The 20786-nt window shown below is 40.5% G+C and overlaps 1 protein-coding gene across 1 annotated transcript; it reads right to left on the bottom strand.

Moving 5' to 3' along the window:
* Nucleotides 1–149: 149 nt before the first annotated feature.
* Nucleotides 150–20777, bottom strand: LOC136431987 (uncharacterized). Its single transcript, XM_066422996.1, has 11 exons — nt 20603–20777; nt 16744–17483; nt 16254–16435; nt 15267–15297; nt 14787–14873; nt 13569–13674; nt 13080–13174; nt 7776–7928; nt 7394–7546; nt 7149–7235; nt 150–2538 (listed from the first exon to the last, which is right to left on the bottom strand). Exons 2-11 carry the CDS (start codon nt 17369–17371, stop codon nt 2342–2344), a joined length of 1719 nt encoding a protein of 572 aa, XP_066279093.1. The 5' UTR covers nt 17372–17483; nt 20603–20777; the 3' UTR covers nt 150–2341.
* Nucleotides 20778–20786: the final 9 nt, after the last annotated feature.

Below are 20786 nucleotides of genomic sequence, written 5' to 3'. Positions count from 1 at the left end.
AACAGAACTACAGGAAAATACAAATACAGTAGATTGTACGATGAAGTAAACGTTTCTGATTTAAGAAAAAGAAATTGCCTCATCCCCGTGTCACCTGCCTGTAACTAAACATTTTCCAGTCCTTGAGCAATGACAGGACACCAATAAGCTTCAGGGATTTAACGCTTCATTTATTTGGATCAAGCAGTTGAAAACTATTCCAAGGTCTATTATATCACAATCACATGATAATGCACAGTCATAGCTAAAAGCTACGAATCACATCAACAATGGCAACTCTGTAAACTCTACAGAAGCAGCAAATATGCAAGGCCACACAAGCTTAATTCTCAAGATGAAAAAAACATTATAATCATTGATCAAATTTTGATTTTCATTAAGGTTAAAAGGAGAATTGTAACAACTACAACACTGTTTGCTAGTCTCCATCCTGAATATATCGTGGTTAGTTGTTAACCTTTGCCCTTTTGTGCACTACTTAATTGAACAAATCTGCCTTGGTTAGTGCACAAGTCGACAGGACGAGGGTTAAAGGATTTTGTGTTTCCCATGTAGTGCCTATCATATCTGATGCTGAACATAAGCCTGGGTGTTTTCCTTTCGGATGGAAATTGTAATATTCACACGTGATTGTCAAAGGTACACAGTTTGATCTGTCCACTGGGGATAGAAAGGCTGTAAAATGTTGATAAGAATAGAGATGTGTAACACATTCTTTTGCCTCACCTGACATGTAGGATTATGTTCTGCAGATGTTGGCTTTAGACTCAATTTTCACCATGCAAATGGTGACACGTTTGTGTTATATCGTAAATACATATAGTGAATGACAACATTAACTCATTTTAGTTTTTGAGTTCTGGTGCATCGCAACCTGGCAGCAAGCATTTCAAATCAATACAAGAAAGCATTCTCCACACAGTGTGCTCTGACTTAAGCAAACCTGACATTTATAATCCTAACAATAATTCACTGCACAGTACATTTGAATACATTTATCATGCTGTAACACTTGGTAGTGTAGACGTACAATTTCTTGAGATCAAATTGAAATTGTACAAAAAGTATTCTATAGCTACTTTGCTACTCTGTAATAAACCAATCTTTGACAGTGAAAGCAAAGAAAATCTTTGGAGAAAATGACAACCCACAAAGCGCGTAAACATGCCATTCTTCTTACAATGTCAGGCACCACTGATTCCATTATATGGGTGACGTCCTCTGGGCACCCCAAACTGATGAGCACATTCAAAAAGAAAAAGAAAGGTTGGGCCCCAAAAAAGTTGTCTTCATCATGAGTTAAGTGGTCAGGGAGGTTGAACAATTGACTAAACACGAAGCATATAAAATGTGCAAGGAGTATGCTTACAACAAAATCAAAACAATATTTTTGGTGTGCAATTTACGGCATGAATTTTTTTTCAGCTTCTTTGTACGATTTACAGTATGCTTGCAAACTTCTTTTTTTGTGTGGAAATGGACAAAACTTTATGCACACACGGATGACATCCATATGATAAAGTCAGTGTGGCCTTATGGAGAATTGTAACAAACCTTTACAAACTTGCAAGTCGCTATTTCTGAACAAAATGATTCAGAAGCAAACCAACAGGAACAGACAGAGACAGACACTACATCTGTGCCGAATGTTCCTAAGTCAAATTTGTTGAAAAAACTTCCAGAGCCATCTATTTCAAGGAACAACTTGCTAACTTGCTTATCACATACACAACATGCACTTTATTGTCAATATCTCTCTCTATACCATAAACAATGGTTTTTATGCACATAAAGATAACACTAGTCACTCATAGGATTACCTGAATCATCATTTGCATATCTATAAGAAGCATACACATATAGAATCACAATTATAGGTGATACTTTGCAAAGGACTTATACATATTTCATAGCTTTTTTGGTGTACTATTTTGTTTTGTAACAGCCATGACTCATCAGCAGCATACTAGAGTGCACAAAATGTACATGACTGTGCATGGAATGAATAGGTTTGCATTCACCATCACTGCAGTAAACTAGTCTTGTAAAGAGACAACTCTGATATATGTACATTACACCCCCTTTCCACTATGGAGGCGACCTCGCTGTGATCCATTATTTGACAGATCACTCAACGCATTTCATGAATGAAAAAGCAAATCTTTTTCCCCCTTTTGTGTTTTGTTGTCTTTTCAGTCATACTTTTATATTTTGCATGATATATGAAATCAAGGGTTACACAAATCCAATTTAGGATGCACAGAAGTCGCACAGTATGATCGCTGTCAAGTAGAAAGGGGGCCTAAACTCAGGGGGACCTGGCATGGTCCATGGGACAGGCTCAGCCCCTCCCCCACCCAGCAGGCAGGTAACTGTGCAGCTTGTACTTCAGGCTCATGTAGTAGTAGTTGAGGTCTGATCTCCAGGAGCTGCAGAAGGAGGATGTCCTGTCTGACTGGCAGTAGAGGTAGGTCCCCACCAGGGTCAGCACCAGGGTGATCAGGAACACCAGGAGAAGCACCAACCATGTAACGTCGTCTGGAGAGAGAGAGAAGTAAAATACAGTCAGGAAAATAACAATATTCAGGACATAGTGAAAAGTGTTTGATGGTGTTTACTGACATTTAGAACTGGGGCCTGTCCATTGTACTGATACTGATAATTCATTCAAAGATCATCCACAAACTGGTGATAATTCTAAATATAACACTCAGAAACAGGGACTGTCCATGAGCTAAATATAACAATCAGAAATAGGGCCTGTCCATGGTGCTTAAGTATAACACTCAGAAACAGGGCCTGTTCTTGCTGCTAGATATAACACTCAGAAACTGGGCCTGTCCATGGTGCTGAATATAAGACTCAGAAACAGGGCCTGTCCATGGTGCTAAATATAACTCCCAGAAACAGGGCCTGTCCATGGTGCTAAATATAACTCCCAGAAACAGGGCCTGTCCATGGTGTTAATACAACACTCAGAAACAGGGCCTGTCCATGGTGCTAAGTATAACAGACAGATACAGGGCCTGTCCATGGTGCTAAATATATAACTCAGATACAGGGCCTGTCCATGGTGCTAAATATAACACCCAGAAATAGGGCCTGTCCATGGTGCTGATCTCCATCATGACACATATATGGGGCTGATGTCTTTCAATGTTGATTAATGATTTTCAACAACTTCTCCAGTCTCACTTAAGTTCGAGATACTTAATATTCCTAAACTCCCATGACCTACATCCTACACATACAAATGTACACAGCATACAAGGTCAAAGGGATGAAGCAGAAAAACCCTTGCATGGCCGTTTGATGGGTAGCAATCTCCTTGATATAAAGAGGATGAGTAACTGAGAAGCAGTGACCAAACTCTTTGCATATTATTCAAAGAGGACTGTAACCATATAACATTACAGTTATAATGGAAAATCTAGCATGTAGCACTCAGTTGGCTCCTGCATATGCAAAATCTCCTGTACACAATATTTTTGGGTTTGGAATAAAAGTTGTAGGACAAGACTCCAGACTCTATTGTCAATGTGAAAATATAACTGTTTGATACACACATTTCAGAATACGTGTTGTCAAGTATCGGCTGTTCAAAACAAGCACCATCAGGATATCATTTTTTGCTTCCAACAAATAAAGAAGTACATTCAGAAGTAGGACTCAAGAAGAAGTGCATATCTCCAAATCCCCGGGAAGATCACCTTGCCCAGGATTGCTGCATAGCTCTGCCTCCAGCAGCCTGATTAGCATTTGAATAGTGCCAACTCCAGATGAAGATGTATGCCCCCGCCTTTTGATGTGAAATCAGTGAGGGGACGAACTTTATGAAATTACTGAAACAGAGCCACTCACGTAACGAATGGCGTGCCAGAGGGGCTTAGCGCCGCGCCCGTAAACTCAATAATCCTGGTTAAATCAGCCCCATCCAGCACCATTGCCGGGACATGCTGATGAACAATTTGTTCTCATATCTGGCAAATTCCCTCACATACCTGGAGGGGCCTGGCCAGGGGAGGACCAAGCCTTAAAACTGGTAATTCTGTCAGCAAATACATGCTTCATACAGTTTCATTCAGGAGCTATGGATAAAGCATTTAATGAAACAAATGACACTAAATGAAGTAAAAGTATCCAGAAACGCAGGAAAAACTTTCGTAACAGGATGTTTTTGAAGTTGTCTCATTATTACACTATTTGATGAAAAAATTGAGAGAATGGAATGATTGGGGCAAAAAATCAGCATAACACTATTGTGGCTGTTGTTTGAACATCTAGATGATAGGGCAATCAAAATTACACAAAGGATTGTATTGGTGGTTGCAAGAGTGAAAGAACCACACCTTTCACACATCAATATTTCAATCCAGCACTACCGGGACCCCTCCCCACACCCTCTGCCTGCGCTAACCTGTATTCTCTTGCACATCACAGCAAAGCCCGAGGATCAGAGTGCGCTAATGTGTAAATTTGTCATGACTCTGTGGGCTTAGGGCAGAGATGCACACCAATGGAGGCAGCCAAATGCCTGCAATTTATAACCCTGCTTTGATTAGGCGCTAACACAATTTGTGCTGGCCGACTACCTGCGTGGAATCACAAATGCGGTGATAAGGACCCACTTTCAGCAGAGGCTGGTGTGCTAAAATGTGGGAACATTCCTCATGCCCAGATGCGAAGATGGATAATCCTGGGCCTGGTCACCGAGAGCTTAATCAATCGGGGTCAAAACAGGGAAACGACGTCCCCGTGGCGGCCGTGTGTTGGCGATAATGGGAGCACCGCATACGCCAACCTGTGAGATGGAGCACTTCCCGAGGAATGTTCATCTACAGTCAATAAAGATGCAGCAAGGAATCAGACACTCAGCTGGAAAGTTAACATAAACACACCACTCTTGAGTAGTATGTACTTGGGCCAAGCAGTATGCCTAGTGGAGCAATCACTGCCGGCTACTGGACATGCCAAGTTGTTACAGTACTTAGCAGTAATCATGTCCATTCCTGTGAGCCTGCTCTTATGGTGGTCGCAAGTCTTGATAGTTTTAGAGATTGGCTTGCAGACTGAACATGAAGCTAGCAGGAGAAAGTGATCACAGTGGTAAACTTGGACATGCTGTTTATTGGGTGTATTGCTGTGTACCTAAACTCCTGTTCAGGTGCAGGTCCAGATTCAGGTCCAGTGGTTCAGGTGCAGATCTGAACATCTGGACCTGAACCCATGGCATATGTGTGCTGAATATGATTTTTTTTCAGTTACATATAAAATTGCATATTGGCATAAATTCTACATGTAATTTAAAGACTATACATGCAAAATCATATGGGACATATAGTAAACACAAAAGTTCAGTAATAAACAAAAAAACAGCAATGTTTTCGTATTTCTAAAGCACAAATTTTACGATTGTTTTAAGATGGTTTAAGATGGTTCAGAACAAAAAGAAAAATATATGCGAGAGATATTATTCTACAAGTCAGTTTTTTTTTACTTGAACCTAAACTTTTTTACAAGTCCAGTGTTGAGGTAAGCAGCACCTTTTGCAAAGATCTATGTCTAATTGTAAGCATCCCTGCCAAGTTGTAGATGGTGTTGGAACAGTTTTTGTACTTCATGTGAGTACGGGAAAGTTTGTTCGCTTTGTTGCCTTTGCCAGGGAGATTGTACAAGTTTGGACAGGTTATCAAATGAGTTAGCCAGAGTTGGATAGATTTCTCTCCGCCCAAATGTCTACCGGCAAACCCCACCTCATTAATTGTCCCCACATAACTTAAGTTGCTCCATTCACCAATGTCAGAAGCTCTCCTACAAAACACCGGCAGAAGAGATGGCTAGTGACTGCTGTGTACCAATCAGGCTCAGGAGAGCCGAGTCAAATTGTGCGAAAGAAACGTATCGACATGTCTGAGAAATTGGCCCTTTTTCCTGTAGCACTTTCAATTAAATTTGAAGCAAGACAAACTCCTTACAGGTGCTCCTTGGTGCCCTTAGTGGCTAAATTAACAAGATTAACAGGAGGGTCTACCTGGGAGAGGGTGAGAGGTGGGAGGATGGGAGGAAAAGCTTTAGCACGTTCTTAACGCCGCTTCAGCTTAGTACGGTAATTCCATTCAGCACAAGTCTTTACAGTGGTAATTGTGGCATTGATGGATGGAGGGGAGGCACACCGTCCACTAATCAAATGTTTAGTCTTTGAATCAGATTATGTGAGGAATCGTATTGACATTCAGCTGGAGGGTGGCCCTCGGAAGACAGCGATGTAATTCTGAGCCAGTCCTATTGTTTTCTCTTTGCTGTTCATCAAACCTGGCCTGTCTCTTTCCAGGAGTGATGCACACGATGCTTTATTTGGTACTAGATTCTGTATGAGTCAGCAATGCTCAAATTAAGGGAAAACCTCTTACTTTACGCCCTAGTCATGCATCAACCCAGAAATGTACGAAGTCAGGGTAGTTAGAGCCATCTCTAATCAAATGATTGGGGAGCGGATCAAATTATGTGGGGGAATAATATCGACATTTCCCCCCAAATTGGCTTTTCCTGCAAATTTCAGGTAATTGTGTTTCTACCTTGCTCATTACGGGGCAATCTGAATTGCAGATTGCTTAAATGCCGGTCCATAATTGATTGCATGAATCCAGAGCAGTGGAGTTGAGCTAGTGGGGAAGTTTGCATGCTTAATCCCAGGGTCTTTATCCAATGGAGAGGATGGAAGGAGATTGGAGATCTACTTTACCAGGCTATTTGCAGTGATCCTAGCAAAAATGGGACTTTTATTGAGTTGTACATCACTGGTGGGGAACTTTTCAAGGTGTACCTACACAAGAAAAGCATCTGGGTGGGAGTTCCAGGGGAAAATCTGTCTGTGAGAACTGTCATTTAACCGTGCTGCTTTGCCAAAAATGGACAGTTATGGCACACCTATCCTATCGTAATTCTCTCAAGTCTCTTAAGAGTACAAATAATAGTACAATTACAGGGCAGCCACTGGCCATGTTAAGGTAAAAACTGGCTTGAGTCTTCAGTGGCAAACTTATTTGGAAATACACAGACGGTTGTAGAAGTTACATAAAGTGGTATAAAATCAGTTTGAGAAGAACCTTCACACTCCCTCTACTTTCTGGATATACAGACAAGCTTACCAGTCTGCTCCTGGGGGTCCTGTACCTCCCTCTCCTGCTCGGAATGGACCTGTCCAGCCTCTTCCTCATTCCCATTCTCAGCAGAACCTGGAGTTCAAACACAAGGAACAAAACAGAACACAGTTTTGTCTATATTTAACTAGTGAAAGAAAAGTTCACAATGAAAAAACAAATTGTCACTTAATTGTTCCTAAGTCGGAGCAAGGTCCTATATAATGTCCTTGGTTGGAGGGTCTGTTTCTGACCTTGAACTGGTGCCCGTCTCCTAACCTCAGACGTCTCTCCAGCAGTTGCCCCCTCGTTCTGCTGCAAGTCTGAAGAGCCTTCCTGTAGGGTGGAAGTACCATCCAGCTGCCCTTTGGTCTCCTCCTGTCCACTCTGGAACTGACCCATGGCATCTGCACAGAAAGCATATTGTTTGTCAACATTCTTATTAAAGAATGCCTGCTATTAGTGGGGCATGACAAGGAGGCAGTAATAACAAAGTTAATTGCAAATAATATGTACTTAAGAAATAGAAAGGAGGGGGGAATGAGAAGGGTATGAACAGAATTTGTCTTTCAATCTCTAATAAAAACTGTGACAAATGGGATACAGCCATATTGTTTGTAATTGTAATGCCATCACCTGAATATTCCTTCCTGCCAGCTTCAGCATAGATCACAGTGAAGTAGTCCAGACACTGGGTGGTGGCAGGATGGTCATCTCCCAGAACTGTCTGGTATGCCTTCACTGCCTGCAGGACAAGAAAATACATTGTACATCTCAATACAAAAGTTACTCAAGCAACTGGATAACTTTTTAAACATTCAGACAGCATTTGCCTTTGCTTACAAAGCAATAAAATCCTCTCTTACCTAAACCTAATTTCATGGAGAAACTAAAGTTGAAAAATATTGCGAGTACTTAAGGTTTTGCTATGCGGTACAATTAATACAACATTTTACTGGAAATAACCTTAGTACTTTGAGGTTCACTTAAATGCCTCTGCTGCTTATTACACTGAAAAACTTGCATCAATATGACTTGCACATTTCGTTACGGAAATAGAGCAGTCTGCTCTTAGGAAAAAATACAAGTGCAGACCATAAATGTACATGTAAACAGTCATTAAACAGCCCATTACATCCATTTATCCGTTTGATCAGGTAACATGAGAGTTTGATTACACACCTTCATCTCTTCATGTCATCAGATTGAGTGTCAATAATCTGTATATTTTACACATCTGTACATGTTTTTAATAGTATATGCTTATGAATATGGAAATATAATGTTACAGATATATGTTACAGAAATGGCTTTGTTAGGGAAAAACACTTTCTTGAGACCTCGCCGAAGTACAGATTCTGAAGTATGTGTGCTTAGTGACATGGCAAGTTTTTGCGGGGTCCAGATAAACCTGATGAATTGCAGCAATGTTCATATGCCCCTGCCCTCAGGAGTGTTAGTTATAAAAGTTACATACACCCTCTCCTTGACTTCACAAGTATGTTTCCCAACGGAATGTAATTTGCTATTTTCCAATCTAGCCCTAACAGCTTCAATTGAATCCTGGCACTAGTGTTGCTTCCTTGGTCGATCATCCTCCAGAGCTTCGGCACAGAAACAAATTAGATTTCCTGCCGTTATCTTGTTAGGCAAGTTAGCATTATAATGAAGTGGTTCTGCTGATGCATGGAAACACCTCATACAACCGACAAACCTTCCTTTTATGATCAGAACAAAATATGATCCAAAATCAATGTGGATATTGAAGAAACTTTGTTTTAACATTGAAGTGAACTAAAGAAACTGGCCACGCCCTCATCCACTGGACACAACACTTTCCACGACTACATAATTTGCCATTTTCCAATCTACATGGCGCAATCATTTTCAATTTGATTCAGGCACTTGTGGTTTGCTCACTGCTAAATCATATTTCCCCACACAAACACCCCAGATATATCAAATTTCCAGAAATTAAAATGAAATGAGGATATCTACTGCCAGTGCTGGAATGAGATTAGCATGAAAATTGTCCATCAGTCTGGATTGTTTGCAGGGAGGCTGACAGATGGAAGAGTAAGCGAAGGTCACCATTCGTCACCACTCTGATTCAAGGCTAATCAACAAGTGTAGAAAAACATCTTTATGCTGGCAGTGCTTTTATGGGGTAGTGATCCACAATCAAAAAAAAAATTTTCTCCAAGCTGATGTTGGGTTGGAAAATTATAAAGTCTTGTAAGGGGCCAATTTTTCTGACAGATTGTCACTCCAAGAAGAAGTGCCCTTCATTGTGTCCAGTGTCAGCAGGATGTAACAGGGGTGCAAAACTGTCAGAAAAGCTGGCCAATAAGAAAAGCTTTTTTTCCACCCAATGTCAGGCTTGGAGACTGTAGAAAATGCAGTTTAATTATTATCTCCAATCCTTTCATACCAGTTGAAGGAGGAAACAAACTTTCCTCCCAAAAGTCCAGGTACAACACCTTCTGTCAGCGCTATTGTGACTGGTTACAGGACTGATGGGAATGCTGCTGATGCATTTTCTTGACTGTGCTGCAATTTACATATTTTACCAAATTTAGCAGTATAAGCAAGCTTCCACAAAAAGGGCTGTAGGTCTTTAAAAAAAATATTTAGCCCCAGCATACAATCCAACATTGTTTACCAGTATAAAGGCAAACAACGCTTACCACATTGGTATTGAATAGTCCAACAATGTTACCAGTTAAAGCAAACAGGACGGCGTGTAATTCCTTAGAAGAAATATTCTAAATATTTAAGTAAGTTACTTTTAAACAGCCTTGTTTAACAAAGCACCGGAAAGGTTCGCACAAACTTCAAGAGCCTTCTATGCTGCAAAGCGGCATGGTAAAAAAATAAGACAGATGGCTTAGCAGTGCAGTACAGTGACAAGCTGACAGCATAAGCTGCAAACTTTGGTCTTCTGTCCGACACAACTTTTATGTTGTGTTTTCATGCCCAAAATATAAAATGATTCATCTTGAAAACTATCAATAAAAAATCTAATCCTGGAGACTTGGTCCTGGAAGTAGAGGACAAATGTCAGCTGTCAGTAAGATGTTTTAGTGTTGAAATGGGGACATTAACCTTTACCAATCTAAGGGTGCTGTACAGCATCAAAGATGTCCTGACTACATGGAAACATTAGTGGCCTCCAGGTTAATGGCTATGTTCCCAATTTTTCCTCAAGCAATTATTCTTTTTACAGCAAGAAATGTGAAATATTTCAGGTCTAAGAAAAATGTGCTCGGACTCTGCAAAAGAGGACCAATAAATTTCCTCATCTCCCATCTTCCCCACTCCTGCTGCTGACCTAATGCAGCGCACCGTGCACCAGGAGTTATGGTGGGGAGGTGAACCTCGGGGCAACTCTAATCTTGTGAAGGGTTGTGACTGCAGTAGAGGTGTCTCAGGTTATAAACCATATACAGATGGTGCCATTAGCTCCCCAGCACACATGGAGGGGCTGGTCACTGAGGAAATCACACGCAGGACCGGGACTAATGTCACATCTCCCTGATTGCTGCGCATTGTCCACCTTTTTGTGAAAAAATCATGACATGTACAAACTGACGCAATCCGTGGGGTACAGCGTCATTTATCACTAGTTGGGTACTAATGGTCCTCAGGATTAAGCTTTATTACTTTTCCTTTCCTCCTAGAAGTGCATGAAGTTGTTAGCAAACTTGTTGGGATATTTGGTCCTCATGTAGCTTCATTTGCACACCCAACAGTCTGACGAAGGTAAGAGTCTTACTCTAAAAGTGTGACAAAAAATATCTACCGGTATAATTTGTATAAAAACTCATTGTCCATTTAAACAGTAAGGTTGGACTCTGTTGCCAGACTTATTTCCTAATTGTCCTCACTGCTCACATAGATGTAAACTACATGCATGACTTTTTACCCTGCAGTTGGTCCATCAAACTTGAAGACAACATTGAGTACATTTCACTGACCCTGTCAAAAATTGACATATCAGTGCACCTCTAGCAATGACCAATCTTCAAAAAAAAGTGGAGGAACCAATGGCAATACTTGACGTGGCCAAATATAAGACGTCTTAAAGTTGATTGTCAGTCCAACAGGTTGTTTGGGGAAGTGCTGACTGATAACCCTACCTGAGTGGAAGTGCAGTTTGCCTGATCATACGGACATAACGTCGCGGGAGGGGGGAGAGGTGACGAACGAGCTTTTGACATACAACCTGAATGTGCGTTGGGAATGGATTTAATCTTACATTTTGTGTGCCAAAATGACATCAAACCACTTTCTGGTGTCATTAGCCACCCCATGCAGCGTGGCGGTCACCGAGGAAATCAGGCGGGTTTCATTGTGGCCCTGGATGGAATGGGGCTAGTCATTTGTCACTCCGTGTTGTCATTGTGCCACCATATGTGCACACGGCGTGGACAAAAGGGCAGCGGTGATCACGGCATATAGTAATCACATTTACACCGCGGCCAGTAATTGTTCACATGTGGCAGATTTAGAAAAGAAAGGCTGATTTTCTGTGTCATTCTGAGGCTTCGGCAAAGAAAGTGGGTTAGCAACACTGGAGGTGGAAAAGATACTGAAGATATTTAATTTAGTTTCTTTATTATGAAAAAAAAACTCCCCAGTACAGTATTATGCAGTAAACTGATTGCTTTAAGTATCATTTCTTTCACTCCATATTTTTTGAAAGTATGCTATCGAGTATGCTATCGTTCAATCAAGATTTTAAGAAAAGTAAAGTTAAGCTCAACTTTGGAGGAAGTTTCCAATTTCATCCTCACTTAGGGTGAGAGTTTTAGGGAAGTACATTTATGTTAAAATACTCTGCCAATCAAAAAGAAACTTGTGGGAGTGTAGTTTGAGAAAATTTTCATATCAAGTGTTTTTTTTAAAGCTGTTGAGTCATTTAAGTGTAAGTCATGACAGAGCAATGCAACAGTTGGGGGAAAATATCACTGGATAGTTGTGTTATGCCAAAGGGCAGTTATACCGGCTATATAGATACAGATATAGATACAGAAATAATCAAAACACTTTTCTACAGGGTTGTTTGCCAGGTGGGCAATGCTGAGCACATTCCTGGGGATTCATTGGAAGCAAGCTAGCTCTTTTATTTTGTGACGAGGCATCACACTGCCAGTTGACTTGAGTTAGTGTACCCTTGTGTGTAACAGGGTGAGTTTAATCTTTTTGATAGAGAAATAATCTGCTCAGGTGCAGCAAAAAACAACTAATAACACTTTATTTCCCACATTGAGTCATTAGCTGTACAGGGGTGACACAACAGTCACATAGGAAATCAGGCGCTGTGATTCTGGTTTTAGCTGTGTCAATGAAGGGGGTTGGTGTCACTGTCAGGTAAAAACTAATCAAAATTCCTGTAAACAATTCTGTAAATGGTGCTCTGATGACCTCAGCGAGCAAAGGACAAGTTCTGCTTGATGACATATATAGTGGTCCAGGCCTACAGTTTTGCAGCTTGTATTGTTGTAAAGGATTTTTCACATCAGCACGTTACTGGACATCCACTTGAGGGAGCCTTTCGATATATCATCTGAGTGAAGAAACGACACATTCAAATTGTTTTTTTGAGACTAATATTGTGCAAGTTGTTGTTGCAATAAAGTTTAAAAAAAACACACTAGGTAATGTGTGACCAGAGTGACCACTGCACACATGTCATGGTCTTGGATTTGTTTTCATGAGCGTGAGCAGTGACAGTTGAGCGTGACCTTGTTGAGATGGGCTGTAGTTAGAAGGGGGCTCAGCAGACAGCATCAAACAAAAAACAGTGTCAATGACCTCCCGCCTCAGTGTGAAACACGGTGATGATGATGAACTGTTTTCTTTATTCTGTTTGAAGGACTGTAAACAAACTGGACTTAATAAAGACTTTGAGTGACATGTAGTGTTATGTTATTTCTAACTTACCGCTATGTCCAACATTATCAGATACATGTATAAAGAACCCAGGAAATAGGTTACCAACCTTGGCACAGTACTCCAATGCCAACTGAGGCCTGCAACAAAATGGAAATCAAATTGATGATCAAAACTGATTAAATCATCTTGGTTAAATCACCAAAACAAACCTTCAAAGTGCTGTATTAATTGGAAGGACCCGGGGGTGTTAAACAATGGAGTGGGTACTGACACATCAAAATGAAGACCAACAGGGAAGAGACCATTGAGTTTTAAGCACAAAGAAAAATTGTTTTGCCACTACTTTTATTGAAACTGGTTCAATGTTGATAGTCAGCAATTTCAAAACTAGGACAGTATCCTGGTGAGTGGTATTCTAGTATATGTAATCTAATAGTAGTAAAACTGTGTAAGACTACACATTTAGTTAGTACTAGGTAGAGTTTCCAAAGCATGATATAAAAAAGGAAAACACAAAAAACATCAACTCACTTCTTCCGCTGGACACACATCCGTGCCAGGTTCTCAAACTCCATGGCCCTGAGCACCCTGGGGTCAGGAGGGCCTATGTCCCCCTGCCCCCTTTTTGTTGCCTCACCTGTGGAGAATAGGTAAATGTCAGGTGTGCACGGCCAGGTTGAGCAAGAAGCTTACAGTATGACAATACAAATGTACACACTTACTCTAGTACTGGTCAGTCCAACACTTAGCAACAAAGTACTTATCATCAGAATGTCAGTAAGTATAAATGTATGTGCAAGAATCAGACTTATGATTTTGTTTAGCTGTGCTGTTGAAACCAAATAACCAATCATCAAACAATTGTCTTATCCATTATGTTTGGTTGCTACATAATATCACCAGCTGTGGCACTGCCAATTTACTCCTGATGCACATAGTGTTAAAACAAACAATACACACTTACAAACAAACAAATGACTTTCTCATGTTCTAGCTAAAAGTATACTACTCCCTAATAGTAATACCCATCATAACACATGATGGCAATAACATGTACCTCTGCCACTTTACAGTAAAGTATTGTGATGGAATTGTCCAAATGTTGTTACTTGTCAATCTTTATGTCCATTAGAATTTGAGTGAAACCATAGACAGAGAACAACAGGACATATATAGAATTTGAGGATCCTTGTATCATATGGGATTATGGAAAATGTTTCTTATGACTTTACAACGTAGCATTGCATGGAATGATAGCCAAAGGTCAATAATGCCCCCTGTCATATCATGTGTTTACTGCAACCTTTCCTACCATTTTCTTTGGGAGAGGAGAACTGCATCAGACAGCACCACACAGTCAAGAGAACAGAACGAAAGACAGGTTGGAAAAGGTGACAGCAAAAGAAGCGATAAATCTTAGGGACAAGAAAGAAAAATGAGAGACAAACTGAAGACTAACTGTAGGAATGCACATTTTTAATTACCACAACAGCATGGTGTAATCTGTTACCACGAAATCATTCCTGACTACTGTTAAGTGCTTTAACCTGGTAAGGAAGCTACAATAAAGGCTTTGTTTTCAATATTATTTTGGGCATTCCTTGAGGAGTGACAAGAAACTTTTTCAGACTCTCTCAAATGACACTTGTGGTTGCTTGTTGGGTTGCATCATTAAGATCTTCATATCTATCACCTTAACATAGATGCTCTTAACTGAAGTTAACAGCTTGAGTGTAGTGTACAACATACTGAGAGATTTCTGCAGCTCGCTGGTATCGATGAGGGCGTTCTCGTAGTACATCTTCTCTGCCTGGATGAACTGCACAGCTTTGTCATCTGCACATCAGGTCAAGGTCATGTTTGGGTGACATTTTTTTTACTGAATCAGTCATCAAATCTTAGATAGATTGGGCAACACCTTTTGGTAATTTCTTGGAATTAAAGTCTTTGATTGATAATCAATAATCAAAGACGTTAAAGAGTAGATTCTAAACTCCAGCACACTGTGAGGACTGCACCAGGGACAGACCTACATGTACATGTATGTTCTAACATTCCTAGTATGTTGTTTTGTCGCCCCTATGTTCTGACATCCCTATGTTAGGGTAAGGGTTAGGGGGTGTTGGAACATAGCGGTGTAACCATATACTAGTAGCACCAACCTTGTACTGTCCCTGAGATATGTTACAGTACTGAATGTATATCTCATATCTCATATAGAAAGGATACATTCTTCCTTCCTGTAGAAGGTGTCGGCTATCTGAAATCATATTAGAAAAGTAACAGATGAAACATGTACCTTATCATTTTCACATGTCTAGATTACGTTACCTATACCAAGATGGGATATTAACCAAATAAGGTAAAGAACGACAACCTAGTAGATCAAGTTCAGGGATCAATGATAATTCACAAGAACACTCAAGATGGCTGGGGCATGATGCAATACTTCCCTGTGGAGTGTAAAAACCCACACATAGAACATTAAAATTATATACTAAAAGAGAAGCACAATGTAAAATGGGAAAAAATCCATCAGTCTTGAATGATTCATCAAGCTTTGCACCAGTACATGTATGTGAACCATAGTCCCATTCTATGCCATAATCCCTATACCTTTAAATTACCTTTTCTGTCTCATCCCAACATACCTTGTGGAGACAATGCTGTACTGCCAACATCCAACCCCCTGATTCCATGTTTCAGTGATCACATTCTTTTTCTTTCATCAGTATCAATCTGCATCTGAATGTTTGTTAGGGCTATATTTTTGCAAAGGTAGTGCAAAATTGAAACATTTTGCTGTTTTAACATTTGGATATGCAAATTGCATGTACATGTACACCTTGGCATTTGCATGTACACCTTGAGCAAAGGCTTTGAACCCACCGTATAAATACAGATGCACATGAACCAAAGAGTAGCATAGATCTTAGCATTCCTTGAGCAATCCATGGGCAGATGATACATTGCTGAAAGCTGCCCTAACTCCATGAGTAATAAATGAAACTGAAACTTATTTAAGCACTCCAAGCATACATGTGACTCAGTGTCTTAACGTTACACTTAGTCTAGCAGACTTTAACTTGGAGGGCAGACCTGCAGCCAAATGAAATTAAAGAAATTTCACAAAAAGGCATCCTTTTCCATGCAATAAATGGCCCCTGCAATAATTCAACCTTTAGCCCTTGCAACATTGCCCTCTGACCCACACACCTGATGTAGACACTGAGGTAACTTGCTGAATCCTTCTGTTTCATCAAGATCCTTCAGGCAGCCCAGGTAACACTTCAGGGCATACTCCAGCCGCCCACGGTTCTGGTACTGCACGCCTTTCTCAAACAGGGCGTCGCGCCGAGGGCCGTCCAGCACCATGGAAAGCTCAGGGAACGCTTCGTCTGTAGAATATGAATTATAAATGTACTCATGTATTGATTATAGTATTCTAGCCATAATAAAGATCAATCATAGAGGTAAGCAATTAGCCATTGGCAGTGAAATACCAATGTATAAATAGGTGCCATTGGCAAAGAATCAGACGAGAAATTTGTGCAATTGCAAATGAAATGTAACACATACTAACATTACATGGATGACAGACACAGTGACATGTTGCCATGTTGATTACATTGATCCTTATTTGGTTACTGAGATGTAAGGTTATCTTCAACATTGGCTGTAACTAGTGTAAATGAAGTCAACTAACCTTCACTCGACGACTCTTCCATTATCTCCTCTTCTACCTCCTTATCCGTCCCCTGTAACTCCTCCCCCGCCTCCACACCTCCCGTCAGCTCCTGTCCCTCCCCACTTTCTTGTATTTGCCTGTGTCTTGCTGCAACCTCTGCTTCCAGGTTTCTCACTGCATTGCCTACCAAAGTCTCCACAAAGTTCCGCACATCCTCAACTCTTGGCACTGTCTTTGCTGCCTCATCTTTCTTGCCATCTTTGTCATCAACAGAATCTTCGTTGTCGTCATCACTGTCATGTTTCCTCTTCCTTGTTTCAGCTCTGATAGTTTCTTGCTCAGCCTCTGGTTGTTCATCTTCCTCCTCCTCATCATCATCAGTTTCCTCAAAGTCGTCCTCATAGGTGTCATCCAGCATCAGCATCACCTCCTCCTCCCCTTCTCCTGCATCTACTGATATCTCCTCAGCCCTCTGAAACTCCTCTTCCTCAATCTCAATTTCTTCCTCTATTTCCTCCTCTTCAAGGTCTTTTCTTCCCTCTGTTGTGTCATCCACAGTTGTGGTCTGTCTGTCATCAATCCTGCTCCCCAGTTCCTGCACTTTCTCTCCTCCCTGCAGCTCAGAAAATGCTTCCCAGTCTGCCATTTTGGATCCAATTCTTCAAGGTCAAATGTTGAGCTGTCCTTCAATAGCAGGTGAATCCCAGCTACATATCTGGAGATCTTGAGATCACTTGGCCTTGCACAGTAGAGATCACCTATGAAAGTGCAAAGTGACACAGTTATTAGATGTATTGAAACATAACATTTAACATATAGCATTATACCTTCCTAGCGCGCCAGTCCAAAGTTGAGTCAAGGAGGTTTTATCAAGAGAAAACTTCCATGGTTGAGTCTCAAGGTTCAGGTTGCATGATAAGGACATACTCCACAATCAGTGTTGATTGAATGCAGTGTAAATGTAGAGTAAATTGCTAGTTTTGTTAAAATAATTCTAATCTACAGTACCTCTTACATGCACGAAACTGGTGAGTTTAAACAGCGAAGACTATTGACTGATTTATACATACACTGCAAAAATCAGCCACTAAACGGTATGAAAACAAGAGCAGCACACAACAATTCACCATGTGTCACATACAACAACCAGGTTCTCGGCAAACACATTCCCTAAGAACACTGTGCTGCACCCTTATATGTACAAGGTCTCACATTTGGGCTTGTCTTTACATTTCCAGCCCAACCAGAGTTGACATAAGGCTGCTAATGTTAACATAGCTTGGGCATGGTCTGGGGATGATGTCAGCACCAACAGTTGCTGGGACCTCGGGGAACTATAGACTGTTCTAGAAATCCGATAAATCAATGATAAGAAAACCTTTGGAGGTACAAGTCTGTTTTTGTTTGGACATTAATTCCCACTGTGACTTGCAATAGCATTGATGACTGCAAATGAAACATTGCATGATATTCACAATGGCACAGGACAAATAGTGACAGCTGGTATAGATTATGATGTTCTACTGGTAATTAGTATAATGAGAATAATGTCACTGAAAATAAATGCATGATATAAAATATTAATATGGGGACAAGGACCAAGGAGGACTATAGGGATATGGTATTTTAAAAAAAATGACCCAAGTATAACCTGTGCAGAAAAGGAAGTGTACTGTTGTCAATACAAATAACACACCAACTAAGGACAAATGGCACTGGAAAGAATAAACATATAACAATCTGTTCATAGCCTTTTCAAGTTTGTTCGACAATATTGCAAGCCTTCATTTCTTGTATTTTTGTCATAGTTCGTCTTTGTATTTTCTCACTTGTTCTCAACTGTTGCAGCTATAGATTTTTTCTTAACTCTTTGAAATGGAATGTTAGCTAGAGATATCAACAGGACAATGGTACATCATAACAACACAGGTGTCTTTCAGGCTATCATTCATATGGGTTAGCTATGGATGAAAAAAATAATAGCCTGTAATACATATGTAATGTAAGATCCAATAGTGGCAAACAAAACACCACTTGGCCCATAAGATCAGCAAAATAATAAGAGATGGTTTGGCTGTACAAATTCTTTTTAAATGTATAAATTCTAAATGGTCTGCAGTTACCTATCTAGAAAACTACTGTCTTACTGACTCAACAGTGCATACAACTGGCTCAGCAGAAAGGTGTGCCCCACCCTGATCTAGGGTGATAGAAAACCATTGTGTGTGCTTCCACACTCATAAATTACCATGAAAGTGGGATGAGTGTGGGTTAGGGAGATAAAGAATGATTAATCTTGATCAAGCTGGCGCTGGCAGTTTGCTTTTGTTCCAGAAGAAATTAACTGATGAAATGGGGCTTGGTCAGTTGTGGCAAACCATATCATGTATGGTAAGTATCCTAGCAGGAAGTGTGTAATAAAACACAGGTATTTCTTACGGAATTTAGACAGGTGTTCCAGTCTTTACAACTTCCTACTGCAACAGGTTGAGCAGCCATGGAAAAATGTGTGCTGACTTAGACAGGGCATCAAGTAGGATGAAAACATAGACAAGAATTCTTGGCATCTTGTTACCTGGCTGAATCTCACACCTGTTATTGTAATCTTAAACTCAGCAGAATGTGACGAGAATGTCGCTGCGCAGGTCTGTTCCTCATTAAAATGCACCAAATGCAAGTCAGCAAGTACAACAGCATAACAGCTGGTTACAAATATAGACGCGGATACAAATAAAGACACAAGAAAACATGGATCTACAAGTCATAATCAGTGGTAATGATATAATACAAGTGTCTCTCACCTTCCACTTTTCAAGTTGGTAGAATTATCTATGTCAGTGCAGGTACTGAGCATATATAACACCTGATAACTCACCAGGTAAACAGCCCAACTGCCTGTTCCTGCATACCCCACCTATGAGCCGCACACCTATCAGGTGTTCAGTAACAATACCTGACCTCATTTCGCAGCTGCTCAACAAACATTGAGGTCTTTGACCCGTCCAAGGAGGTACTGAGCAAATATTTGTGTCTCCAAACTTGGCCATGTCTGATCAGTACAACAAACATGTCTGTCAGCTGGGGGGAGAGTCTGTATTGTTGTTATATTTGACACACCCGTGTTCAGTCTATCTGCAATATGTATATTCAAACAAGGTTCCATCAAAACAGGGTCTTTTTCTTTGTCACTTGAGAGCACCCATATATGTCTGAATCATGATAGGGCACTGGCTGCCTGGCTAAATAACAACAAAAACAGTCGTTGTATATATGTGATCTCGACTAGACACTAGTCTCAGAACAAGACTCCTAGATATTATCTATTAGTAAGCTTACGGCTCTCTGTTAATGCTGTAACGTTACAATGTATGTGCGTCAGCGATGTGAAACGGTACACTTTGGGAGGAAAATTTATCAACTTTACAGAACAAGGTTTTAATACCACTTTAGTCAAAATGATGAGTCAACCCCAGATGAATCTATCCACCCAAGGACCTCCTTGATCCACCTTTCGTGAATTCTGTAAAATACTGAAATCGACGAACTATCAGAAATTTAACCCAGTTCATAACCTTACAGAATGGTAAACAACGCTCCGTAAGCCGCGACAATTCAACACCTGTTGCAACCCTCTATCATGACACAAGGGACAAAATTATACCTGGGAAGTAACGTTAAATATCAACTCTGAGCACAAAGAAATAACCTCAATTGTCGTAGATTTTTGATACAGTACCGTTATCAAGTTCACTGGGTATTCAAACCTTCATGTTTACAGCCTTGTTAAGTTGTTACATTAACGTTACAGCTCTGACTGTGACGATAACTGCCTCACGTTTGCACGATCAGAGCGTATGCTGAACATTATATCACATACCTGTAAAACGTTGAAAGTAAAATTTTGACGCCAATGTCTCGTCTTTTAGTCAGATAGATTATCCTCACTGTAAGGCGCCCCGCTGTCACAGAAATACCGAATGTCGCACCGTCAACACCGTCAGAAATGGCGCGAAAACACAAAAGCGTCCTGTAGCTAAGTGCTAGAGAAGTACTTCCGGGTC

The sequence above is a fragment of the Branchiostoma lanceolatum genome, chromosome 4 (assembly GCF_035083965.1).
Source record: "Branchiostoma lanceolatum isolate klBraLanc5 chromosome 4, klBraLanc5.hap2, whole genome shotgun sequence".
NCBI classification, from domain to species: Eukaryota; Metazoa; Chordata; class Leptocardii; order Amphioxiformes; family Branchiostomatidae; genus Branchiostoma; species Branchiostoma lanceolatum.
This window is presented reverse-complemented; position numbering and strand designations above follow the sequence as displayed.